This window comes from Tetrao urogallus (genome assembly GCF_951394365.1).
Source record: "Tetrao urogallus genome assembly, chromosome: 20".
Lineage (NCBI taxonomy): Eukaryota > Metazoa > Chordata > Aves > Galliformes > Phasianidae > Tetrao > Tetrao urogallus.
The window spans coordinates 7,692,430-7,719,457 of record NC_136833.1 but is presented as its reverse complement, the minus strand read 5'-3'; the positions used below and the strand labels follow the sequence as shown (position 1 = coordinate 7,719,457).

At 41.6% G+C, this 27,028-nt stretch overlaps 2 protein-coding genes across 2 annotated transcripts in view; both read right to left on the bottom strand.

Moving 5' to 3' along the window:
• Positions 1-7,813, bottom strand: part of BRIP1 (BRCA1 interacting DNA helicase 1) — a gene marked incomplete at both ends in the record, with an annotated part of 47,663 nt that extends 39,850 nt beyond the window's left edge. Inside the window, 8 exons of the mRNA XM_079544957.1 lie at positions 145-344; positions 654-875; positions 1,484-1,777; positions 5,469-5,597; positions 6,038-6,165; positions 6,443-6,637; positions 7,177-7,288; positions 7,721-7,813. Of these exons, the coding sequence (XP_079401083.1) occupies positions 145-344; positions 654-875; positions 1,484-1,777; positions 5,469-5,597; positions 6,038-6,165; positions 6,443-6,637; positions 7,177-7,288; positions 7,721-7,813 (1,373 nt within the window). The remainder of the gene's footprint in view (positions 1-144; positions 345-653; positions 876-1,483; positions 1,778-5,468; positions 5,598-6,037; positions 6,166-6,442; positions 6,638-7,176; positions 7,289-7,720) is intronic.
• Positions 7,814-10,920: 3,107 nt separating this feature from the next.
• On the bottom strand, positions 10,921-25,128 carry INTS2 (integrator complex subunit 2; the record flags this gene model as incomplete). Its single annotated transcript, XM_079545190.1, has 24 exons — positions 10,921-11,090; positions 11,196-11,372; positions 11,549-11,654; positions 12,784-12,891; positions 13,786-14,031; positions 14,723-14,912; positions 16,394-16,519; positions 17,029-17,230; positions 17,444-17,608; positions 18,034-18,138; positions 18,222-18,330; positions 19,006-19,182; positions 19,359-19,493; positions 19,856-19,924; positions 20,324-20,438; positions 20,528-20,599; positions 20,711-20,836; positions 21,479-21,705; positions 22,213-22,386; positions 22,491-22,621; positions 23,244-23,357; positions 23,603-23,705; positions 24,332-24,470; positions 24,836-25,128. The coding sequence occupies 24 exons, from the start codon at positions 25,126-25,128 to the stop codon at positions 10,921-10,923; spliced, it is 3,579 nt and encodes a 1,192-aa protein (XP_079401316.1).
• Positions 25,129-27,028: the final 1,900 nt, after the last annotated feature.

Here is a 27,028-nt window from a genome sequence, read left to right as displayed (position 1 = left end):
TATGAAGAATCTGCAACCAAATCAAGAAGGGACTGAGATTCCTACTATTGCAGATTATGAACATTTTAAGAAAAGACAAAAGGAGTTTGAATGCTATTATCTAAATACTAATTGACATAAAGCAATTAAAAAGAATTGTCTTACTTTGTCAAAGAGTAGCACACAGCCCGTAGGTGCTCATGATTCTTCTGTCTGATGTTGTTATTGACCATGAAATCTAGCTCTTCTCGAGCAGCATTCAGCTGACTTTCTGTAACACTGTAGCTCACTGCCTCCCGAGCACTGTCCTCAATATTATGGGCTTCATCCAAAATGACTACCTGGCCTTTCAGGTTAATTTCCATCTTAAAAAAAAAAAGGTATCTGGTAAAACAGAGTAAAATGTAACAATGAGAAATAGCAACTAATAGGATTCTGTTCAAAAATGGTCTCCATGAGCCCAACAAGTGACTGATGAGCTAAGCTATATGAACAAAGGAAACATTGCTTGAAATACAGAAACATCCATTCAAAAATAAATCAATAAATAATTTAACCCAGGAGTTACTTGTAGATTATATCTGGATACAAATAGGATTTCAGTGACCACTGAACATTACAGCTTTGTTTTTTTTAACTTCACTTATTGCAGTGACTCTTACAAATATACTTACACTCTCCCTTATCTGTGGATCTAGGAGGTAGTTATAAGGACAAAATACAATATCTGCCCCCACCATGAGTTCTCTGGCTGCAAAGTATGGACAGGCCCGAAGTTTCTTTCCCAGGCTCACTAGATCCTCAATGTCCCAAGCCTGGTATGTGTTATGTGCAGAGTGCAGGGCATAGTGTTCAGTGAGTTTATGAACACCATGATAGTAAAGACAGGACTTGCCCTAAAAGCAAATGAGCACAGAACATTTCAGGTTACAAAAACAACAAAAAACAAGCAAGCTTAAAAGCCTCACAGTTGTTACATACATCTGACTTTACTTCCTAAAAACATTTCTACCAGTTACTATTCTTTAGTAGGGGCAATAATGAAAAGCACATCTTGAAGAGATTAACGTGGCCAGATCTGCAGTTCATTCAATAAACAAAGGGCACTTTGCATTTATGTATACAAGAAACTAAATGCTTGCAAAAATAAAGATAGCTACTTCATTCCACACATTGTAGACAACATTATCAAAGCCACATACAGGCCACAAAAATACAGTGCAGAGGTACCAGTCCTTGATGTGTAACTTCATAATTTAAAGGAAAATATTTTTAATAGGACTGTAGAAATTATAACTGTGCTCACAAATAGGATGAGCAATAGAGGTTATTTCTAGTGTACATTTTTCAACATAGAAAACGTTGATAGATGGTGTCTGTCAACTAAAAATGTAATTTTATCTTAGTTACCAGAAGAATGTAACCAACACAGCATGAAGAAATAAAAACAAAACTCAACTACCTTTCACTCTACGTTTATAATCATATGCCCAAAATTACTCACATGCTTTCCTTCCAGTAATTCTACACACAGTTCATTCCTGTTGCTACTACTACTGGACACCACTGGGTGAATACAGCTGTAATCCCGGCTGGAGAGAATGGTCATAGAGACACCGGAATACGCTGTCCTCTTCAACTCCCTGCTAATCTGGGCAATTTGTTTGTGAGTTCGCGTTCCAAAAAATATTTTGGGAATGAACGTCTGATCTCCATTTGCTTTCTTCTTTGTGTTACCAGCATCTTTACGAGTTTCTTTTCCAGAGGAACAGGAACACTCTGTGCAAGGGATGGAAAGCTGTAACCCAAACCGAAAAAAGATTAGCAAAATCCCACTGCAAGATGAACAAGCCAAATATTTTTACGGTCTATTTAGAAACTGCCCTGTGGGACAGTTCAAGATATCCTGCTAAATCATCACACCGGCCTATCAGCGTTAAGAAATGTTAAAGAACATCACATCCTCTCACACCTCAAAATCTTAGAATACTTTCTCCTATCACCATATTCAACTTCATCAGAACCCAATCTCAGAGAAAACTGCTGCCCCCATGGAGTGCGCACACAGGTAAGACACACAAAGAACGTAAAGGAACTTCTGACATTTAAACTTGGGCAGAAGGATACTACTGTTTCAAAACAAGAAGCATCCAGAAACTTAAAGGGAGAAAACTTTGGGATGTGACACCTAAATGGAACTACTGAGAGCACTTTTCCTTAAAGCACACAAAAGGAATCCAGACAGTTTAATGAAATCTGCAGAAAAAATACCAGACTACCTCACACAGACTCAATTAGGAACAAATTTGATGTGCTACTACATGAAAGGCCTTCTAGTAACTATGAAAAAAGACAAAATGAATAATTCTAAGCAGAACCCATAAAATATTTGTTAAAAGCATTTTCTTTCTTCTTGAGAAGCACTGCCTTTCTAACGTCTGTCATAACACGAGACAGTGGAACAACTGTCTCCAAACTGTAACAATTAGCACAAAAAGAAGCACGGAAAACAAGAAACTCATGAGTAAAAGTTCCTATGTACATCTCTCATAAAAATAATGAATTCCTCCAGTGTACCAGGATTTGTATTTGGTTTTCAGCTTGATAGTGCAAGTACCAACACGTAGCTGCCAATTTTCCTCTCTCCCTTTTTAATTGTAATCAGTAAGATTATCCATTATAAACAAATGCTAGCCATGCTGTGTGTTACACCACAACTGCGGATCAAGCTGCCTTTTAGCCTCCACTCCGAGGCAAAGCAAGTTGACATTACCCTCAGCCCCACTCAGCCTTGTCCACCATTAAATATTACAATACATGATAGGATGCATGTAAATGTAACCCTTCTGGGGCTGTCACTCACTGGGATAAAAGGTTCACTGACGTGCCAAATAAACAGGCCCTCAAAGCAGATACAGTTACACCCGTGCTGGAATTGTTACATTCCCCTCTCAGGTTGCCAGTAACAGCAGATTTCGTTACCCTGTGCTGCCACATTAAATAGCCAGTTCCAAATATCCTGCCTTCAATATTGAATAATTACTTATTCACCGAAAGGATAAAAAGAAGAGTCATGAATGGGGCTCTTGTCAACAGCGAGGCAGGAAACAGCTGACATGTGGTGTATGTTACATACGTGGCAACGCTCAACTCTGTTTGTACTCAACACAGAAAGCTGCAAATTGCACCTTGATATTTCTACTTTGCTCTTTGAAACAGCGAACAGCATGTCAACATGCTGACAATTAATGCATAAGAAGCAGTTTGCCTACTCCATGAATGCATTTGGCTTTTCAACTCAATTCAAATTGATTTGCAGAATTCAAAGATAATAGTTATCACTGACACTTGGTGGAGCTTAGCATTAGCATATTTCACTTATGAAATAAAAGTAATAGAAAAATATTACAACCAGTCGAGCAGCCATTTTGTAAAAGTTGTTGTAACAATGGGAAAATGCAGATCAGAAATATATAGAAATATATATACACACAAAGAGAAATGATGTAAGAGTGTATAAATAATTAAGAAAGTAGAAAACTATTTCATCGGGGCTACTGGCTTTAAGACCAAACCTGTTTTCAGCTGTATGAATCCGGGATAAATTTTTAGAGAGGAAAAACATATAGCCTTCTGCACTACTTCATCAGTGACATCCAGTGGCAGATGTTAGAGATCAGATACCAGCTATATGGACCTGGGGCAATCCAGCCTGTTCTCCTTCTGTCAGCAGGCAGATAAAGCTGCCTATCGCATAGTATTTATACAGCAAAAACGCCCAAGTCAGATTAATAAAAGAACAATCAAGTCTGCCGACCTGTCCTACGTGTAAAAAGGAGCAAAACAAACATTGAGGCTGTGATCTGTGAAACGCAAAGAGATAAGAGGAGTTCTTCATATCTGCATCTACATTTCCCCGTTACAAAGCCATCTAGATGATAAAACAGTGAACGCTGCTTGTGTGAAGTATCACACAAGCGCAATCTAGGAAGATATCAGCAGCGACATTACAGAGCTTTTCAACTCCTCCTTTATGGGCCTCGGAAAGCACAGCACCCTGCGGCTGCTGCGGCCCCTTGATTAAGGCACACAAAGCAGCTGTTTATCCTCTGCACTAACCAGCAGGTGAACCCAGTTCAATATTTATCACAGGCTTTCACAGATCACTGCTAACCAAGCAAACGTTTTAATTAAGCTGGAACCTGCTTCAAAGAGCTCATTCAAAACGTCAATCAGCAGGTAAAGGATCAGATACGGTGTCAGGTGAGAGCGTGTAACACAAATCCACAACTTTCTTCATCCCATTGCGGTAAATTAGCCTATTCTGGAGTCCAGACCCTGATTGTAACAGGCTGCCAGTCTCCTGGAATGTGTAACAGAAGTCACTCAAACTCCATTGTGAAGGTTGTAAGCAATATGTTCAACTGCAATAGGCTAGCACATTAAGACAGATTCTTTTCACAGCTGTTTCTTGATACCCCAAGTGTTTGTTACACTACTCTCCATTTACTGTTTACTTTTCTTTTTTTTTCAAACCGAGTATAAATGGGGATTCCTCAACCCAGCTGCCCCAGTTTCTCAGACCATGTGCTTTCATGGGAGAAATAAAGAGAGCAGCTTAAGAGTACGATTTCTCAGCCGAAGCTCCTGGAGGGCTGCCCCCCTCAGCTGGGCACGCAGCAGTGGGCACCTGGCCGTGGGTCCTGCAGGTGCACAGCAGCCCACCCTGCCTCTGCTCGAAGCAGAAGCAGAAACCTGACAAGGAGACAAGGAGCTGGTTTTGCCAAGTTCCTTTGCCATTCAGCAAGTACCAGGCAACAGCGTTCAGGCGATGCGCACACTTGGAATTAACAGGAACGACCTGCATAAAAACAAGGGACTTCACTGTCTGTGAACTGATGTACTGTTATGAAAAATGGCCTTATCTTGAAAATAATAAAATCCTGATTCACAGTTGATTTTTTAGTAGAGATCAAGCGACTGTTTTCAATTTTCTTCGCTACCTAAAATTCCTTGAACTTGAAAAAAAAGGAAAAAAAACAAAAAAACAGAAAGAAGTTTTGCGCTAAAGTACCAAAAGCAAATCTGACAATCAAATAAGAGAAGCCTTTTTATTTGAAAATCAACAGCACACTCTGCTGGCCTTTGTATTTCAGAGTGCCAATTGAAGTTCAGGGGCACAAAGCACTTCATATCCTACTCAAAAATCTATGGAGCTTTCCAAAGCTCATGAAAAATCACATCAAAAGACCCAGAGAATTGCTTCCACTCATGATAAGACTCAGCTCCCACTCGCTCAAAGTGATACCAAAGCTTGTGGCTCCTTTTGCCAAAGCAGAGCACACCGAAAAGCAGCTGTTGAAGTGAAAACAAACAGCAATCAAAATAAAGGCTACTCTGAGTCATACAAAGGCCCAAGTCAAAATAATTTCAGAAAACTGCCCCTGACCTAATAATCATGGCATAAGAGCTGTTTCTACGTTACTTACCGTTTTGGGAGAAGTGTTTTTCACACTTTTTTCAGAGTGAACAACCAGCTCCCCATTTTTTCTCTGATTATAAACTTCTAAAGCATCAACCAGCTGCACCTCTTTTGAAAAGCAATGACGTTTTCTAACCTGTTGGGGTGAAAAAAAGGTATTGTGATGAAATGTATTGCAGAAATACTGCACTCCACGCTGCAGGCCAGCGAAAACTACATTTGCAAGGATACAGTACATAGTTCTAATAATGTATTATTTGTACTTTTTATATATATTTGTAAGAGCACCCAACTCTAAAATCTCATACTTCTTCAACTTCATATTACGTATCTCCTAATGATAAACATACTTTGTGGATATTGTGCATTTAAATAGGCAAGAAATCATTTAGAACACAGTACTCTTCATAACTTAATGCAACAATGGGCTCTTGTTACAACAAGAATGAACAAAATCCGTCCACCTAGATCACAGCCATGCCAAGGATTCGCCTTTCTCTGAAACACCTTTTTCTCTGAAAAGCTGTTTTTGAGGGCTGCACCTGGATAGCCTCACTGCCAAAGAACTCTGCTCACCTGCTGCTCTGTTTCTAAAGGACGAATCCTCTTCCTGTCTACTTGAAAGTCATCGCTCTCGTTTCCACATACAGATGCCCTTTTTTTGGCAGACAATTTTGAAGCTAGGGTATTGTTTTCCTTGCATTCTGTAAAAATTAAAAGGAAATAGTGAAAAAAATCATGTTCATTTGTAGAAATGCATAAAGCAAGGGCAACATTTTAAATATATCATTTATTAGAAACATGGTTAAGACACAACATAGGGGGATTTCTACATAACAACATCCACGCAGGGCAGAATCACACAGCACTCTGCTATTACGATGATAAAAAAGTCCCTGACTTGAAAGCATGAGATGTGATGCCAATGGCAATGCCTTTTAGTGCTAGAACAGATTTTCATCTTCTTCTCTTCAAAATTACCTGCGTCTGTTTGTTGGCCTCCAGTTTTTACAGAGCCTCCTGTTTCATGATTACTGGAACACGCAGCACCATGACTCGCTCCCGCAGCCTCCTCGCTGCTCTTGGATAGGGAATGACAAACACAGCAACACGGTGGGGAGGCTGCTGGCTCCTTTCTGTCCTCCTTTTCACATGATGATTTCAGCAGTGATTTCTCTAAGGAAGATAAAGGACGCAGCTGTTTGTCTTCCAGAAAACTTTTTCAGGCTTGTAGATGAGAACTAGACTTTCAGAGCAGTTAAGATGAAAGGCTTCATGTAGGTACTGGTTATAAAACTCACATCTCCCTACATGCTACACAGCCTGAACAAGCTGTCATCACTCATTCAAGATCTGCTGAGCAAAGAAACTGTAACAACTCACACAATTAAAAAAACCAAACCCCTCTTCTGCAATTCAATCCACGTCACTGCAAACCACAAGTATTTTCCTTTTAAGTCCAGAAGCCATATCATTCCCATACGATAACAGACAGCTAAATCCACTTGAACGTGAAAGTTATTTTGCTCAGTGCTACTGGCAATTAGGCCATTACTCCTGTGTTTGCCTACTGCCACACTGCCAAGGAAGCAACGCATGTAACCACAGATGGAGCCCTACCAATATCAAGTATTTAAGGACTGAAAAGCAACAAGAGCAATTCATTCCAATACATTTTGGTAATCAAAAGCTATGCAGACAGACGTTACACTTACCATACAGAGCCTGCTGCCATGATAATGCAGAACAAAGTAATGCCAAGCTTTTGCCACTTCCTGTGGGGCTCTCCAACAAGCAGTGCTGCCTGTTATTTAAGCCCTTAACGATCTTGAAGGAGAACAACAAGAACAAAACAAGAATTACTAAGGAAAAGAAAATTCTCAGGAAGGTGAACACTTACTGAAACACTAACATTTTGTTTCAAAGGTGTGTTGTATTAAATCATTCTCTCCTTATATATTTGCAGAATTTTATAAAATCTAGATTAGAATACACATGTATTACAGGCATTTACAGCATTATAGAACTTTCTTCTTAGCATGAATGTTGACAAATCCAAAAATGCATTTCAACATTCCCTACCTGGGGCCATTATTATTGCACAGCACAAAAAACAGTAAGGTCCATCATGAGTGAAACTCTCAAGATGTTGGAGAATTAAATACGTTATTGGTGAATGAAATTATTTTTCTACAGGCTAATGGGTACTGAAAGCTGGAAGCTGTTTGCTCAGTGGATGGTCGTACAAATGCTACTTACAGCATTCATCATAGCAAGCTGTGAAGGGTAAGCCTTGCAAGGGAACAAAATCTTCACTCCCCCAATAGTATATTGTGACACGTCAGAAGACATTGCTGCTTTCTCCTGTTTATTTCAGATTTAACTGCAGTAAAAAACAGAATCAAGTCAATGTTACCAACAAGGAAAGCTCAAAACAACAAATGGCACCAAACCAAGCAGGAAGAGAGCTGAAAGCTCTGGACACTGGCACGCAGGAATTTATATTTTGTGTCTTCTGTTCTGGCTTACTTGTTACAATGAACAAGTTACTGCCATCTGACGAGTAACTCCAGCAATACAAATAAAACAAAAGATATGGGCACAAAAAGAAAGAAAAACACTATGAATGAAATGCACGCATCATTTTAGAGTCCATTTCTCAAACTGAGTATTTTTGAGATAACAACCCAGATCCCATGGGAAGGAAGGCAGAGGTATTTTAGGGGACTGAAATAACTACTAAAAAGAAAATGAAATAATTCTTTAAAAAAATAAAAATAAAAATCAGCTTTCCAGTCCTTCAGGCCGTTAGCTTGAACTTCAAGATGCTATAATCTACAGTGACACAACTGGCCAAGCTTGCAGTGCTTGTTTCATAGCTACAAAAAAGTGAAACTGGGCACTGATGTTAAAAAGGAAATGCTTTAAACCAATACCACCTTTATATTAACAGTTAATCGAGGGTAAATGGGCTGCCACTAACTTTGCTGTTCTACTCGAGTTACCTTGCATTTCCCTCACTGTGAATGATAAAGGAAAGCCTGCTTCATATCATGCTAAAATGCTGAGAGTTTGAGATACTGGAAAATACATACATGGGAGGAAGAAACAAAACAAACAAACAAAAAAAAAGCACTTATTTTTAAAAGACATAAATCTATCTTTTTCAGCACGTACAAACCAAGAGAGCAGCCTGATATATGAAATGCATCCCCAACTGACTTTTCAGGAGGAAACACAGACATCAGAAAACCAGCAGCACAGGGCACGCCTCCTCACCGTCAGCTCCCAGCAGCACAGAGAAGCCCTGCCAGCAGAGGATCGCTGACGGGTTTCTGCGGTCACAGCCCTTCCTGCCAAAACGCAACCGCGACAGTCGAGGGGCTTTTCTCTAAGACACTCGGGGGTCTCCCCAACGATCAGCTCGGAACTGAGTTTATGCGATCTCTGACAACGAACAGGGGTGGGAAGGACTCCCTGAAGGACCGAACGGGGCAGAAGGCGGCAGCAGCCGGGAGCTGCGGGTGGGACCGGGCGATTCTACTGCTGAGGGCGGGGGAAGAGAGCGCCGAGGGAGCGGCTGCAGTCATCCTCCCGAGCGCGTCATCCCCGCTCACGCTGCGCACCTGGGCGTTCCTTTCATCTTCTCTAAGAGGCTCCCAGAAAGCCACCCCGCGGCCTTCTCCGAGCCCGCTCCCCTCAGGGCCGCGCTCCGCCCCGCGGAAAGCGACGAGCGGCTCCGCGCGGCCGCTCACCTGAGGCGACAGCTCTGTCAGCGTCCGACCTTCCCGCCTCCCGCGCGGCCTCGGCACCGCCCGCCAATCAGCTGACAGGAAAAGGCGCGGAGCCACCAATCAGCAAACCGCATACTAAACAGCGCCCGCTCCACCGTTAGAACCAATCGTGGAGGACCTTGCTGGTTTCCGCGTTGTGCTCGTTGCTACGCAACCGGGCAACGCGGCTCCCTAGGCCGTGCCCCTGCTGATACCAAAAATTCACTCCAAATAAAAAGTTTGTGCAGCTCTGAACCGTTCCGCAGATCCACTTTTTTTTTTTTTTCCTAAAAATTATTTATTTAAATATCAATACTGCATAGAAAATCGAACATAAGAAAAAAATATATATTTACATACATTACACCGAGATGACAAAAAATATAGCTGGGTGTCACCACATGGTTACACTCAAACAATCCTGGAATGGTGGTGGGAACTCAGCATTAGCCTCCCAGTTAACGTCCAGCAGAGGTCAAAGACAGCTATGCAGGACTTCCTCCAGCCACACTAAAAATCAGACCGTTATTTCTGAAATATAAGCTGATTTTAATGGAAGAAAATATTGTACTTAATGAGGGATGCTGAATGCTGTCACTTCAAATCCAGTAAAGATAGGCTGCCAAGCTTAGCAAGGCAAGTACAACATCCAGTTCTGGCACAACAGCCCAACAATTTTATCTCTCTGCTGCCTCACACCAGAGCTTGCGCAACCATCAAGAAAATTGCACCATAAGCCTCTTCTGCAATGCTACAATACATCCATCAAGGCCAAATCCTGCAGCTGTAAATGAAAGATCATGTACACACATGGATTTAGCCTTCTTGTTCTCTGAGCTGGAACTGCTGTGGTCTGGCTGAAATTCATCACCCTTCTCACTCCTGTGACTTCTGTCACAGTCATCTCCAATACTAATTTCTTATTTAATCTTATCCTGATGACAAGTTATCTCTACACTTAATCTAACAACATTCTCATCTCTTTTAAACTGAGGTTTAAAAATACTGAACAATCTGTGCTACAGTTCAGTTTGTTCCTACACCAGGAGGTTTTTGCTTGGGTTTTCATTTTTTCAGTTTGTCTCTTTAGTTTAGTTTGAAACTGGATTCAAACTTTTCATGAAGGCTGGCTGATTTTTAAATCTGTTTTGAACTTACAGATCTCGAATTGTCGACAGTTTACAGGCCAGTTCAGCTCAGTTCTATGACTAATTCACACTGTGACCAATGATTCAAAAGGCAAATAAAAAAGTTAAAGCTTTTTCTTAGTAATCAATGTGATGGTGCAAGTTATTTACATAACTCTTCAAGTGTTCCTTGGAATATTTTATTCCATCTTGCTCTGCAAGGCTCTGAAACAGTCGTTCATTTGAGTTCTAGTAAAGCTCTCCAATCTCAAATTTTTCTTACCCATCATTTTGCATTTTGCTCAACAAATGAAGTCCTCACTTCACAGTGTTACAAAACCCATTATGGGTGTGTTGCTGTATCAAATCAGATATAAAGCACACCCAAAAATTCATGCCTACATTCAAACGATCTACCAAGCAAAATAAGTCCTTTTGAAGTATTCTTTTCCTTCAACAAGGTTCAGCCGTAACTGAATCCAATGAATTAAAAAAACAGACTTGTGCTTCAATCCACTTTGGCAGCTCTCTCCAAATCCAGACACCATTTGCATTCTTCCTAAACTCCACTTACACTCATGTTAATGATTTCAATTATAGTACTCTCAACACACTGGCACAACTGAACATCAGGGTCCACACTTGTAATGTCCCTTGAACAACTTTTGTAAGGCGAATCTTTACAAAGTCCCAACACTTCATTTGGTCTCTCCTTTAGCTGCTGGAGACCTAAAAAAAAATTAAGTTAGAAAAACAAAGTGCAAATAAATAAATAGTTACATTATATCTGTAACACCATTAAATTACTTGTGAAATACAAGCTGCCTTACTTACGTGTAATTATTGGGTCAAAGTCTCTTGTCTGTGTAGCAACATCAGAAGCACAAACTTGCCCTATCTGTATCAGCAGAGACATAATATCCTCATATAAAGGAGGGAAGGCTTGACAGAACGACACCAAACAAGGCAGGGTTGGCATGAAAAAGGCATAGCGCTTCGACTGGGTTAAAACTATGGGGAAAAAGGAAATAGTTAAGTAGAAAGGAACTATTACCAAAATCTAGTCAGGAATTGTTTTGTTACCTTTACAGTTACCATTAACTTGTTGGCATTTTGGTACCACTGTACATGACCTAGACAAATCTAACTTGCACAGCAATGCATTCCGGTGTTGCTGGACTGCTCACCTGTGAGTAGGGTTCCCATCACATTGATAGCCAAACGAGCCACACTGAGAGATTTCGGTAGAGCATATTGAATGCACAAAAACGAAAGTAACTGGATGGCAAATATCTGGGAAGTAGGTAAAAGGCAAGAAAGAAATAAACAGTGAGTTATACATTGCTTTGCAATTATGATCCTCTCCACATAACTTAGGAGTTAGTAAATATTCTCCATTTCACAACAAGGAAGAGAAGCCTTAAAAATAGTTATTGCAAAATTTTTCTGCTGACTTTAAAAAAAACACAACACAGATGTTTGACATTAGTCAAGCATTAGTTAGACTTCCAGAATTTCCCTCACAGACATAATTTGTTCCAACACTTCAATGAGCAACAAAGGAACAAACAATTTACAACGTAATCCTTGTAAAAGCTGTTAAATATCCCATGTGTTCTAGCTTAAATTTCAGCTGAATGCCATCTCACGAGCAGTATTTAAAAGGGATTAAATAAACGCAAACAAGAAATTTGTTTAACACAGAAAACAGAAGAATCTTTAGCTCCCAACTATCCAGCTACCTAGGACTAGAGAAATTTGTTATCTCCTATGTTGCAGTATACCAAATCAACATTTATCATTGCTTTAAGAACTACTAATTAACAATTTTTTGCCCTTGTTTTTCACAACCATCACAAGAAGGCCTTTCAAAAATCAAATTTCTGACTCTTCCTTTGCTAAGCTTCAATTATGTAATAATATTCCTTGGGGAAAAAAAAAGACTTGGTGGTCAAACCTTTCACAAGGAAAGATAAAATTTTGATCCTCAAGCTGCTCCATCTGTTCTGCAGAGTATCTCTGCAAAAAAAAGCTTTTCAAAATGTGAACATTCGTGCAAGTTCCTCTAGCGATCAAGTATCAGCTAAAAAGCTAAGTAGGCAAAACTTCTGCCAACTGAAAGATACACAATATAAAAAATGAAAGCTGTTACTTAAAGAGCTTTTATTCCCGTTCTTAGAGGTGAAGTAACACCGAAATTCAGGAGCATCTGCAAAACAAATGTACAGAGCTACGTTGGAGGAGTCCTGGATTTGGTGGCAGAGCCTTGAATTCAAGCTAAAAATGCTACAGATACTACCTTAATATACTGGGCAGGTTAGAGAAAGACTTTTTTTTAAGTGTTCTTTTTCTTTTCTCCCCCTAAGACTGTATCATGGTTAATTACTTACAGTGATTCTCTGACTAGATGATTGCACAGTACCTGTTTTTCAAGTTCAGGCTGGGCAATGAGCTCAGGTATGAAATCCAAACAGATGTGCATCGATGGAATCCCTGCCACTGTCAGGGCCAGCAGTTCACACGGATAACCCTGCCACATTGAGAAAACAGATACACCAAAGGTGCTTTACAAATTGCTTCACTAATGTTTTTTTCTAAACAAACATACACTTTCAACTTTCCTTCGCTCAGAAAGACAGCAACAGGCCTGCACCTCTAAGGCAACTTGAGGGAGGCTTGGTGAATCTGATCCACAGGACTCCAACATTTAGTGTTTGCCCTAACTTGCTTATTTCACAACAGAACCATCAGGACTTTTCCAGCCACTTAATCAATCCCAGGTCGAGGCAAATTAGCTGCTTTTAACGAGACTGCCATCTGGCAATGTACAATTTAACACACACCAAAAACCAGATTTATATTAAAAAATTGCTAAGCTTCCCAGGCTTCTTTTTTTGAAGGCCTACAGTTGCCCTGACAGGGGCATTCTTTAGCCTTCGACTCTGAGGAGATTACGTGTGCCCTAACAAAAATGAAAGGTAAGAGGTTTACATCTGAAACCACATGACGGCTTTTGAATAACGGATATTTGAATTTCAGATCACTGCCAGAAAAAAAAGTAAACCCCCCGCAATATGTGGAACAAGTCATTAAAAGATGTGCATGCCAGTTTTCTTTGGCCTAGAACGGACACGCTATTTCAGTATATAATAGGGCAAAGGCACAATCAAAGCTTGTGTTTAATGATGAGGAACAGACATGGCTTTGCTGCTCCCTCTCAGCTACAACAGTGAGCAAAAGCTCTGAAATTCGGAGGGAATGTGGTTACTACAAATGTGGGAGGACGGAAAGAAGAGTGTTTTTGTAATTTGTAAGGAACACAACAATAGCACCCAAAATCCTTTGAACACTTTGTTTGGCTCTTTCCTAGCCAGAAAAAAAAAAAACCACCAACATAAAAGAACTACAATAATGCAAACCAGACCTGGAAATGAACTAGCTTTACTATGTTGGGGTCAGCTATATACATCTGATGCAGCAGACAGCAGATCAGACACTGGACCTCTCGAAGGTTACACAGCAAGCTATCTTCCTCTTCCTCTAGATCTGAACTCTTAGGACCTGTGGTATTCTGAACACTCTTTAGCAAACTGTAGGTACTGCTGCTCTGGGTTTTCTCCTCTTCTGTCGGTAAGCAGATCTCTAGAAGAATCTGCACGGCAGCGCTGTCCTGTGAAGAAAAGCAGCGGGAGAACATAAATAACAGAGAAACAAACAAGGCACAAAACAAAATACAAAGTAACGGCAATTGGAGAAACTAAAGGCAATTAGATTGCTGTAATTTCTGGCCAGTGAACTCTTTTTTTTATGGAAAAACAAAAACAAGAAGCAAGAAACAACAGATCAGGAAATATAAATCCCAGAAAACATTAAAATGTTACCTGAACAAATGCTCAATTCCAGTACATCAACATAACTATAGATTAGAGCAGCCATTTCATGGGAGTCAAGTATTATTTCAAAATGTATCTTCGACAGACCATTAAAGCACCCAGATCAAACAGAACATGCATATGCCATGCAATTCACAGTATTCAGAGGAGACTACTCGTTTAAATATAAAAACTTTTACTCACTGAAAAATCATTCTCTAAGGGACAACTTTGTATGTGACATGCTTCCAGACAAAGGTAAGGAAAGAATGCCAGTGAAACACAGTTAATCAAGAACTCCCCAGAAAGTATTTAACAATCTGAACGCAGAGACTGCTTTTTCTTTTTCACCGAAAAAGAAAGTCAACTTAAAACAAAGCAAATAATCTATTAGGTCCCCTGTCTTTCCTTCTTTTATTTTCTATTTCTGTATTTCTGTTACATCATTTTCTTTCTTCATGACACTGACTAACCATTTTCCCTCTTTACCTGAGCAGCAAGCAACGCATTTTTCAATTCTTCCCTTGTAACTTCTGGGGTTTCTGGACCCATGGCATTGTTCTGGGATGGCCTAATGTCCTGCTCTGCTGTTTCTTTCAGGTGAGCATTGAGGTAAGCTTTTGAAGCAAGAAGATATCCATTCAACATGTGCAAAGTTATATCCATCAGAGGAGGGCTCCTGGTACAGGAACAGATCAAATGGAGCCTTTTCAGTAAGCAGAACAGTAAGACAGTAAAAACAAACCGAAAGAACTCAAAGATGCACTTGGCTGTACTCTGAATCATACTAAAGCTACTTTCCCTATCATCACAGAATACTGAAATAATATACTATAAGCCCTTCTGCTGCCCTGCTGTTTATTCCTGCTTTTGTCACGCACATGCTCTGCAAAAACAAGGAACTACTGAAGACAGTAATGCTTGATAAACAGACAAAACTAGAACAGAATCTGCAGTACTGATTTAAGTAATCAATGCTCTGAATGATGGAGGAAAAACAAGCTCCACAAAACTGCTCCCACAGTACAAAGACGACAGCTTTCAAATCACACCGTCTTACAGATCTCTCTCAATATTGGAAATGTGAGATTTTCATCCTAGGCTGAAGGGACGTACGTGTAAATATTTCACCTATGGGTTGATGTTAAAGATGTCTCCAACAGAAAAGTCCAGCAGAGTTGTAGCTGAATGAAAATTGGATTAACAGTTCAATTGCTGAAAGGCTAGGAGGTACAGATACACACAAACAAGAACACATCAAGATGACTGCCACTCATTTATTACTAACAGCAGGGTAGTAAAAAAAAAAAGAGTAAAAAGGGAAAAATTAAACCACAATTGACAGAAGACATAAAAAAGCTTACAAAAAGGAAAAAAGCTGGAGGCTGAAGTACTCCTAAAACGGTTAACCATATCCTTTTTAGAACAACAAATGCAATTTTCATCAGTACTGTGAAAAAATGAAGTTATAATGTACAAATTCTGACTTAAATTCTTAGCGTTATTTATTTCAGGTTCTCCTTACAAGCTGCTTTGTTGCTATCAGTTTTTCCACTACTGACATTCTCAACTAGTTCTTCTGCATCAGAGCCATAACTCAGCTTTACACATCCTCCTCTGTCACCATGACAGCTCCTGGAACACATTTCTGAGTGCTGCTAAACGAGTTACTTGAGAAATGAGGCAAATCTACCTTTGTTACAAGCACCAAACACCCTCTGGCAGAAACCATCACCCAAAAAGATGCAGTTATCGACAGGCCCATGAAGGGTGGTAGAAGACAGCTGTGAAGAGGCAGGATGCTGCAGTGACAACCCTCCCCACCATGTGGCAGCAGCCATTTTAAGCATATTGCAAGATCTAGAACAAATTCACACAGACAGATCTAAAATGGATGACCTATGTGTAAACCCAGAGTTTCCAAAACAGAGCAATGTGTAAGACTATTTAACAAGGCATTCAGCTGGACAGTAAGACGTGCCCAAGCAGCACGCACGGTTCACTCCTCAGACCAAAAGTTCAGCACAAACAAAAAGGTGCCCTCAAAGCTGGAACTTACCAGCTCACGTGACAAGTTTGAAAATATGTTGTGAAGTACTGAAAGTTGTTGGGTTTTTTTATCAGACACCTCGGGGCATAAAAACTAACGGGGATGCTTACCTATGAACTCTCTGATCACACCTCAGCACGATCAAAGGATCAATCATCAGATCATTCTGAGTGTACTTCTGCTGTCGGACCATCTTCACCGAAGGCTGCAGAGCATTAACAGTCATCACCCACAACCTAAAATGAGATAATTTTTAAGATATATATTTTTTTAATACAGAGAGAGCAAAAGGCTCACATAAGCATCCGAGTACTCACCGCAGTCAGCTGTATTTTTCTGCTCCCTGACAGGCCTACAAAAACCCACACTGCATTTGCAGATGTTGAAGCTAACCATGATACAGTTAACTTACATTCACACCAGAAACACAGCACTCTGTTTTCACTGCAGTCGTGTATCCACTTCCTCAAAAAAGGCCCCTTCTTACTAGAGTCAGGTCCTACTTCAGAAAACAATCTTCCTATACTATAAGCAAACGAGAGACTTCCTTTCTCCTGAAAACAGGAACTATCTTCCTCTTCAATATAAACAGTTAAACATTTTAACAAAGCAAAAAGGAATGCAACTCCAACACATCATATTCAGTCATGATCTACACTTCCTCAGACAAAGGAATTAAGTTAGTACTTACAGAACAAAAAGTGGCATTCCACCTCTATCTACACTAACAGCACCTCAATCCTACCTTCTTGGCATCACAGTGTTAAGAACCATCCACAGTTTGTTGACAGTCTGAAGAATCCTCCGTGGGACTCCAGCATTTAGCAAGCAATTCATATTTGATGTCAATACTTCTGCATATGGGATCAATTCACCAGCCGAGAGAAGTGTTAAGTGTTCTAAAATCTGCATCAGCTGGGTATGATTTCCAGGCAGCATGGAAAATGCTATAAAAGAAAGACAATGGGAGCTTGGTGAAACTGCACTTCTAACATCCTCTCTGATTTTGCGACCTGAAGACTCACACATTAACAAGGCTGCGGCAGAACGTTCTCATTACACAAATGCAGTATTATGCTCACATGAACCGAATGACTGCAATTTCGAAACCCCCCACATTCTACCAATTTGAAAAGAGCACTGCACAGTACAGCTGTTACCTTCCTGGAGCTGTTTGGGAGAATGATTCTTCGCAATGGTTGTGAGGAGCATCCTCCTCAGCAGGGCGTCAGTGCCTGTGATCTGCTCCTCGCAGATCCAGTCTTCCACAATGCACAGGTGTGGATAGTTAGTTGCAAGAAGGCGCAGCAGTGCAGAATGCAAACCTGTAAGAGTATTAGGCAAGTGCACACCTTTGATTTAAACAGCTACATCACTCACCTGAACATAATCCTGCCTATTATTTTAACAAGAGACCTTAACAGACACCGCTGAACATTTCTATGAGCTTTGCACATTTACTGCCTGAAGTTCTACCTCCAACAGAAAGGGAAAGTTCTATTTTGGAGACGTGAGAGGACCCTACAGTAACACTTAAGTTCAGCCTGAATGAAAACTTAATCCTAGGTCATTTCTACTTTAAAAACTAGTTTATTACTCTTTAAATTTCCCTCTCATCTCACTAGTTACTACTGACGTTTCAAAAGAAGCAGAAAGGCAAGCACACTATGAAACAGACAACAGCAGCAGAGCTGGAAACAAGCTTAGCTTTCCATCCTGATGCACATTAGGCTTTCACAGACAGCTGTACCTCCCAGTTCCTGCTGTAGCCCCTGTGCCTGCCGGATGAGGTACTTGATGGGAATCTGATCCATTAATGCTGAAGAGTAAGACTTGGGTTTTCTTTGCATGGCAGCTATAAAAGAAGAGGAAAAACAGCCACATGTAGCAGTTGCAAGACAGCATTTAATACAAAAATCTAAACCTATTCACAAATACCCAGTATCTTTGTGTTTGCCAGAAGTGCTTCTTCATATGACAGGACATAGTAGAGGACAAGCAGTTGCGTTGTGATGCTGTACCGCTGAGTAGGACGAGCGTTTTCTCCCTGTACAGAAAACCACATATAAAGGTCATATCACAACCCCAATAGCAGGGAACAAAAATTTGGATTTACCTACAAATAGGAAGGAGGATAAGGCAGCAAACCTTGCATAAGACTGTCAAGCCATATGAGGTCTAAGCTGAAAGCTGTAGGGAATTTTGTTTTTTCAATTATCTTCAAACATAAAATGTACTTTTGATTTCTTGGAGCCCCAGGATCCCAGCACAAATCAATGCTTGCCACTCATTCTACACGTATCCACATGACCCATACTTCTATCAAAAAGGTGTTTCTTACAAGAACAGCCAGAATGTTTCAGTTAATTTGTATTTTTGACCTAAGAAGGCCAATAATAGAAACCTTAGATAAACACTACTCCTTTTCAATCCATTTTACTGCTAGAAAGAGTTCATGACTTTTCAGTGTTTTAGTTTCTATTCTGAACAGCACAAACTGATCGCTTCCAAAGGAACAGCATGAAAGAGTGACAAACAGCAATCCTCCTAGAGCATGGGCAGCATGAACAAGATTCACTTCTGTACTAACCATCACTGCAGGGCAAAGCAATTGACCACGTAGGGATTAAAGACAAAAATACAACTTTCACCATGTAAAACAAGCATACATACAATGTACTGAACCACACCCACATTGACTGTAAAAAAATAAAGAGCTTACCCCAGTAAGCCCTTGAAAAACATTCAGTATCTCCTGTTCTGTGACAGGCTGGTTTGTGGCTTCTGGGTTGGATTTTGATGCAGGAGTAAGAATGGAGTTAATGTAGACATCAATAAGAGGAAGCAGCTGAGGGTGGAGCGGAGTGGTGGTTTCACAGAGCTGCCGGTAAATCCAGTCCTGGAAAAAAAAACCAACCATGCCACTATGCTTCATTCCAGAGCTGAAAAGAACCACATTTTTTGTTGGTAATGGGCTGTAATAATCACAAATAACACTGGTCATATTTTAACTTTTTTAGGCAATTCTTATTGGAAAAGCCAAACTTGAGAACAGAAATGAAATGAAGGTCATACCTTAATGGATACTTTGTGCTTGGTGAATGATCGGCTCCTTAACAGCTGGTAAATGCAGTGAATGGGCAGAAACCCAGTAATGTTGGCACTGAGACTGCCTGTAACGGGCACACGGACTGCGTGGGCTGTGACAACCTAAGAGGAAGTTACAAATGTCATGAACAATAACACAGCTATTCACCGTGTCACAAAGCAGCTCAACGCGACGAAGCTGCAGAGCTGCACCCTGTTGGACATTGACTCAGTTTTGATTGTTTGGAAACTAATGAATGTTTTTGTGTGGTTTAACACAGTGCATACGGGATGTAAAACTGCAGCACAAATACATTGAAGAACAATTTCCCACTACTACATTATTTATGTAATTGCATCAACGTGCAAAAGAAAAGGCCAAAGTTTTTCAGTCCCGGGAGGGCATGAATTCTTGTAGGTCAAACTTAAGTGACTGAAGAAAAACAAACAAAAAAAAACCATAAAAAGGCTAAAACTTAAAATACCTGTTCAGTGAAAATCTCCTGTGTGAAGATTGTCTTCATTCTGCTCAGAGAGCTGGGCTTTATAACAATCTGAAACACAGAACAAAGCGCTTATGATGCTAAGTTCTAGCTTTAGCACTCCAAAGACAGATATTTCTTAGAAGTACTTAAAAGAAAACCTTAGCAGCTCATTTTGGAAATGAATTCAACCAGTCTTCTTAAAAATATCTTTTCTTGCAAATGATTTCTACAATCCACTCAATAACTTGATGGTATCTTTTATCATAATGTTCCTCTTCCAATTCTACACACAGGGCAACGTTTTCTAGATGAGCTTAGATACTCTCTTCTTCAGTATACATCTGCTGAGGTACATCAGCAAAACTGAAGCTTTTGTATAAAAGCAAAGTAAACATAAGAGTTTAAAAACACAGAAAAAAAAGCTCATTTTAACAGAGAGGTACGTGTCAGAAACAGCTTGGGGTTTACCTTCATTCCCAGCGTGGAGCAGACCAAATCAATGATAGCACTGAGCTGATTGCTGTGGAAATACATGGCTACCAAGAGAAGCATCTCTCCGAAGGAAGCAGACACACCAGAAATGCTACAGCAGCAAAGAGGAAGAGTTAATTTCCAATGGAAATAAAACCGAGATTACTGGAATCATTGAAAACAAAAGCAGCCTCCTCTCACCTTTCAAAGTAAGCCTCTTCCTTTATCATCCAGCTAAGCCACATCACCATGAGCTGCTCCTGTTCTGGTGTACTGCACAAAGAAATCACATAACAGATTATTTGCCGCAGATTACAGTTGGTTTTACTACCCATTATAGCAGAAAGAAAAAATAATATAAAAATGCATTAACTGGAGAAGTACCTGACAAGAGTGGAGAAGGCCAGGAGCATACAAAAGGAGAGAGACACAAAGCGAACACCAGCAGGGGTTGCGGGCGGCCGGCTGGTCATCAGCTGCAGCAGCTGCTCAGCTTCTTCATCTGTTGGTCTGAACAGGGAGAAAAACCACAGAGAACCACTGAGCATTTCACAGTGACTTCCATCTCATCACAAGGTTAAACGTGAAGTTTTCAGTATTATTCAATCTGTTTATCAGGTTACTATCAATATATGAGTGTTAAAATTCAACGGCACTTCTCTTGAACTGAAGAGTCACGACACAAATTCAAAGTTCATCTGGTGTGTGTTGCTACAGCTTTCTGTTCTACTCTGCTCCAAATGCTTAGGCTTCTTTTAATGAGTCTGTAGAACTGATGTTGCAGCTTTAAACAAGAGCAGCGCATTTCCCACATTAAAATTTTAGATTAAATAAAACATCAGTGAAGTTCATACATGGATCTTCATCATTAGAAGGAAAAACTTTTCTGGTAAGAAAAGTACCAGAAAGTAAAAAGCATACAACGTCTCTGAAGGCCTTCGGCATTAAATAATAGTCACTCTCAGCACTCATTCACATTTCCATCAGCTCAGGCAGTCCTGAGCACATGAGAAGTGCCTCCTTCAGTACTCAAACAGTCTGATTCTACCAAGGAGGGCTTAAGGATATTACGATACAGAGACATTAGCAGTGCCCAAAGCTCTCCTCCTCCGTTTCAATGAGCAGACAGTGAGTAAAAGCACAGCTCATTACTTCAGCCCAGCAATTCCCATCAAAGCGCAGTAGAGCCGTAGCAGCGCGCTGGCTTTCACAACGTGCTCTTCCTTCAGTCCAGAATACACAGACACATTTGGCTCCGTATCAACATCTGCTTCCTCAACAATGTGTGTGCTGCGAACCGTGGGAAGGATTCCCATGAGCTCCAGGAGCAGCTGTCTCCTCATTTGCCAAAGCACAGAACTGATATTATCTCTTTTTCTCTGTGAGGGAAGTTAAAAAATGAGAACAATATAAAACTCATCAGACATTGTATAAGAGAAGAGCTTCTGCAGTGATGAACTCGAGAAAAAAATAAAATGAAATGCATGAGAGCAGGGAAAGGAGGGTTTTTTTAAATAAAAGCTCAGTACTGGGGGAACAGGCAAGACATGACCGTCTCACAATGCTTTATTTCGAAATAAACACAAACAGCTGCCAGTTGGGATTCAACTTCTTATTGTGAACACTGAGCATGAACAGTAATCACTGACACCTCACCATTCACTCGTTTCATGGCCTGTTTGCTTATGTACCTAAAAATCTCTTAGAAGCACAACTGAAGAGCCACCTTCAGCAACTCTAATTACAGACCTGAAGATCCCTTACCAGCAAACTGCCTCGTGAAGAGAGAGGACAGATGTGCATTCAGAAAAACATGGATGCCCACGAGCGGAGGATTTACAGCAAGAACTACTTGTTAAAAGCAGTTCATTCAACGACTGCCTTACCTGCTGGCCATTTCGGATGAAAGTTCCAAACCAAGTTCGAACTTTTGCATTCGTTCCAAGCAGCAAACCACTCACAAAACACACCAGGTCGCTCACTCCATCATCCGAAGATTCATTTTTGGTGTGATCCAATGTCAAAGCCACACCAAGACCTGGTAGGTGGCACTCTTCCACCTAGACGAAAGGTCCACACTAATCACCTTCTTGTTGTCAACATTCCAGTACGGACCACAAGAAGTCTCACATCTCGTCTCACAAGAGATGTGTGTCAGACTCACCACCATGCCTCGGACCCTCAGAGCTTGGGAAGGGTTCATCTTACAGAGGTGACGGAGCGCTTCTGTTCTGCGACGGCCTCCAACGCTTTCCTCATCTTGCCGTTCCCCGTTCTTAATCAAACCCCTACAGACTGAACAACCAACAGGAGGTGAAATTTAATCTCATCTTTCCAATAGAAAGCCACAAACACACAGAGCCAAAGCGTTCTGCTGAGCTCACTATGATCTATTAGCTGGATTACACCAAGAAGCAGCGATCAACACTGAGTAGGAAGAACAAGGAAACGGTCTTTCCTTTCTTCTCTAAGAAATCACAGGATGTTCACAGATTTATGCATCACCCAATTACTGCTTACACTCTGCCTAATGCAAGCTGTGCATCTGACAGCACTGGAGAATGAAATTTTGTTGTGTGGTAATAGATTCTGTGCAGTCATCGTCCTGCAAATGTTTCACCTCATAGTATGGCTCGATCTGAGGGGCAGGTACTGATAGCAAGGCCAGACCAGGTTCATAATCCGAGTAGCTGGGATTGGACTGTTGGAAGCAGCCTTAAGAAAGGTGGCCTACAAATGGGAATGCTCACACAGTGATAACTACAATTATGCTGATAAAAGGGGGGTGGACGTACTGAGAAGGAAAGATCTACCAGCATCCCAGTTCTAATATCTACAATAAATAATTTAGCTCAGAATCAACTTTATTACAAATCTCCAGAACAAGTAAGCTAGACAAGAAAGAACCTCAGCTCACCCTCATTAAAGCTATCTGGAACATTTGCCACCAGCAGGCAGAGGAACCAGGCTCCATTTTTAACGTGCAGCAGCGCTTCAGCTACATCAACTATAGGCAACAGCGATGGCAGCTCTGGACAAAAAGAGTTTTCACAGTTAGAGCGTTTCACTATAAAACAAATAAAAACATGCTGAGACACATGAATGACAAAAATGCATCAATCCGTGGTTTGTTCCTCTTTCAAAGAGGTGGAGAGCCCAGATGAACGTTCCATCAGCCACAGCAGCTCAAGAAGTTATTTTTTTATTTATTTGTAAAAAGTTATGAATTCAAAAGCAAAGCAGTATTAACGAACACAGCACGACAGAGCGCCATACCTGCTTGCAGAATGCAGAGAACATCTGCTGCCTCCTCCAGATAGACAGGGCTCTCAAAGAGCTCGGAAGATTTGAGAAAAAACTCCCCGTTCGATTCCGACACCTAGGAGGCATTTCCCATCAGCACACAGAATGAAGAAGTTTGTCTAATCAGACTTTCATGGCATTGAATTCAACAGATACAACATATTAAAATTACCAAAAATGTACAGTTCTAATCACAGAATAGTCAAGATGAATGTTTAGAATAATTAATATTTACTGGCAGAAGTACTCCAATAAAACCAGTATTATTGTTTCTTTCCAGAAGAAAAACAGCTCAGTGAGAGCTCCAGAAATAAGTAAGTTTGCACAGGGAAAACAAAACGCAGGCAGAAAGAACAAGAGAAATGCGTTGGCCAATACCACGCTGCAGCAAGACTGAAGAATAAGATAGAAGCAAAAGGCATGATTTCATTTTCAGATATGGCTTCTGCACTGAAGCCTCACAAAATCACGCTATATTTGAATGAAGCACATTATGAGCCATATTGAGTCTCTATCATATTAGAGAAGATTATCCTCGTTCGTTCTGAGCAGGAAAGGTTTCCTCCAGGGCGCTGGGTTCACACAGAGTTGAACCACAGGCCGGTGCTCAGTAAGACTGAATCTTTAAACCTTAGTGAAGCAGACCAGAACCGGACACACGCTGACACGACAGCAGCAGAAGCAGGCAGTAAGTCAGCCCACCTTGTTCATGATGGCCAGCAGCTCGCTGAGCACCAGGCGGAGCCGGCGGGGCGAATCGCTGTGCTCAAACTCCAGCGTCAGCCCGTGCTGCAGCTGTGACACCAGGATGCTCTCCCCGCTGCCTCCTCCCAGCTTATGCCTGCCACACAACGAAAACACAGCGATGCCATTTCATGCAAATTCCAGCCATTTCAGCAGGCATTTTTTCTATCACGCTTAAAGTTGGAAAAGAGCATCGGAACTGTGCAGCGTTATGAAGTCAATTCCGTATTAAATCTATTCAGGCATTAAAAGAACGCACTCGGAGAACAGAGGCACCATTTCAAAGGCCTCCACTCCCCAGCTGCACAATGGAAGCGCTGCCCCTCGGTTTGTCCTCAGCACCGTGCACTGCCAGGTCACATAAAGCCATTTTCGACAAATTGAATAAATAAAACGATCAAATTAACATAAAACCGCGGAGAAAGCGGCCTCGATCAGACCGCCACAGAACCCGGGCGTTACCGGAGCTGCTGCTCTTTGCTGGCGTCCTGCTCCAGCGCGTGGAAGTCGACGGACAGCAGAGCAACGATGGAGTTGACGGCCTCCACGCCCGAGAGGAGCCGCAGGATGAGCTTCTTGTCCTGGGCCCAGCTCTGGCTCTGGTCCGCGGGAGCGCAGAGAGCCATGCGCACCAGGCAGGGCAGCAGCAGGCGCAGCTCGGGGTCGCTGAGCGCGGCCAGGCGCACCACGTCCACCTTCTGCATCGCCTCGAAGGCGTACGGACTGACGAACTGCAGCCCCGAACACTCCGCCATGGCGGCCGCAGGGCCGCGGCCCCGTCCCACAGCCGCACCGCGCTCACTTCCGGCGCGCGGTGATGACGTCACGGCCGGAATCGGGGCGGGCTGGGCGCGGGAGGTAGGCCTCGGCGCGGCCCTGCCACCTCCCGCCAAGGAGGAGATAGCGCGATCCAACCCCCGTGAATTATTTATTCCTCTGAAATTCTTTCCTGTTTTTTAAAAATTATCAACCTTCTTCCCCCGCCCCCCCCCCCCCCAGTTTCCTCGATCCCAGTTCGTACAACTCAGTGTTTACAGCATCGGGCAGCGACAGCGGCCGTTCCTCCATCGCTTGTCGCGATAAATGTTGGGCCGTTAAACAGCACAGCTGTGAGCGTTGTAAACAAAAGGAAAAAAAGAGACAAACCTCCCCGAGAAGCGACCCAGCGCCGCGCCCCCAGCCCACAACGGCTCCAAAGGAGCCCACAGCCCATCCTGCTGTAAATTCAAAGCGCACCCCATAACCAGTAATGATTAAAAACCAACAGCCCCTGAAGGATGAAGCACAGTGCCGGGTCCTCCAGTCAGGAAGAAGCCCTCAGCTGGGGCTGGCACTGAGCTGACAGCAATCCCACCCAGCCCAGCTCCCAGCAGTGCAGTGCGGCAAAGCAGAGGGGGAAACAGCCTTAAAAAAACCCAAACATTTCACTCGTGTTGATAGCTTTAAAATAGCGCTGCATCGTCCTGTGGTGGGACAGTGTTAACAAAGACAGGGGCCGTCTTCATAGCAACACGTAAAGTTAGAATTAGCACTGGAGGTAAATATAGAAATACAGTGACTTGTGCCATACTGACAGCTAAGGAGGAAGATAGCTGAGGATTTAAATATAAATTCATTTTTAATTATTTTAGGAAACGTCAGGAAGATCTACACGTGAGAGCTACTTTAAAACAGAAGCATTACTGACAAGTAGGAGTGGGGGCCTGCTGGTCTGCACTGCGTGCTCAGAACGGACCCAAATAGCAACAAGGCAGAGGTTACTATGTGACTTGATTCCTGCAGAGCTCGACTGAAATACGTATTTTTAATTGGAATGGAAGGATCTCAGATTCCTCTTCGTTGGACACACAGGAGGAGTAGATGTAGAAATTCCCCTCAACAGAGCACTGCCAGAACAACATGTTTTCACAAGACCACTTTGAGAAGCCAGGGCTGAGGTTTTCAAATATTTAAGATTGCACTTGCTAAAGAACCCGAGTTATTGGCTCGTGACAGTTTTATTTATAAATCTGCAATTATGTGCACTTAAAATAGTGGAAAGAGAGTAGCTAATGAAAAGGTTTGCTCAGTGTAGCAGTTAGCTGCACAGTGTTGGCAATTCTGATGTGCACACCTCCAGCTGTGACTATCGCTTCAGAAATGGCCCTCATTTTTTTTAGTAGTCGCAGTATTAATTTAATTATCATTTACTTTAACTGCATTGGAGATGGGAGGGGAGCACGTGGGAAACTGGAAACTGGCAGCTTTCACGACTGGAGAGCTTCGCAGGGAGGGTTATGGTCTGGGTAACAGAACTGAGTTATATCACCGTTTAGGCAGCTGATTCACTTACCTGTATGAACAACACAAAAAGCCACACCAATCCCAGCCCTTGGAACTTGGCTAGCTGAGCCAGGATTAAAAAAGACCATTTAAGCAATAAAACTTTTTTAAAAAAATAAAATAAAATAAAAAAAAATTAGGACATGTACTTTGAAGATTCAGTTTTAGGAGCAGTTCTCCACTTCTACAATCTCAACCAAATGAGGGGAAAAACCCTCTGTGAGACAAAAACAGGTGCTGCTTCATCAAGAGGACTGAATGGACAGACCCAGTTAGTAACTACGTATTAAAAGATGCTAACTGCTGATTGCACTCAAATTACTTGGAAGAAAT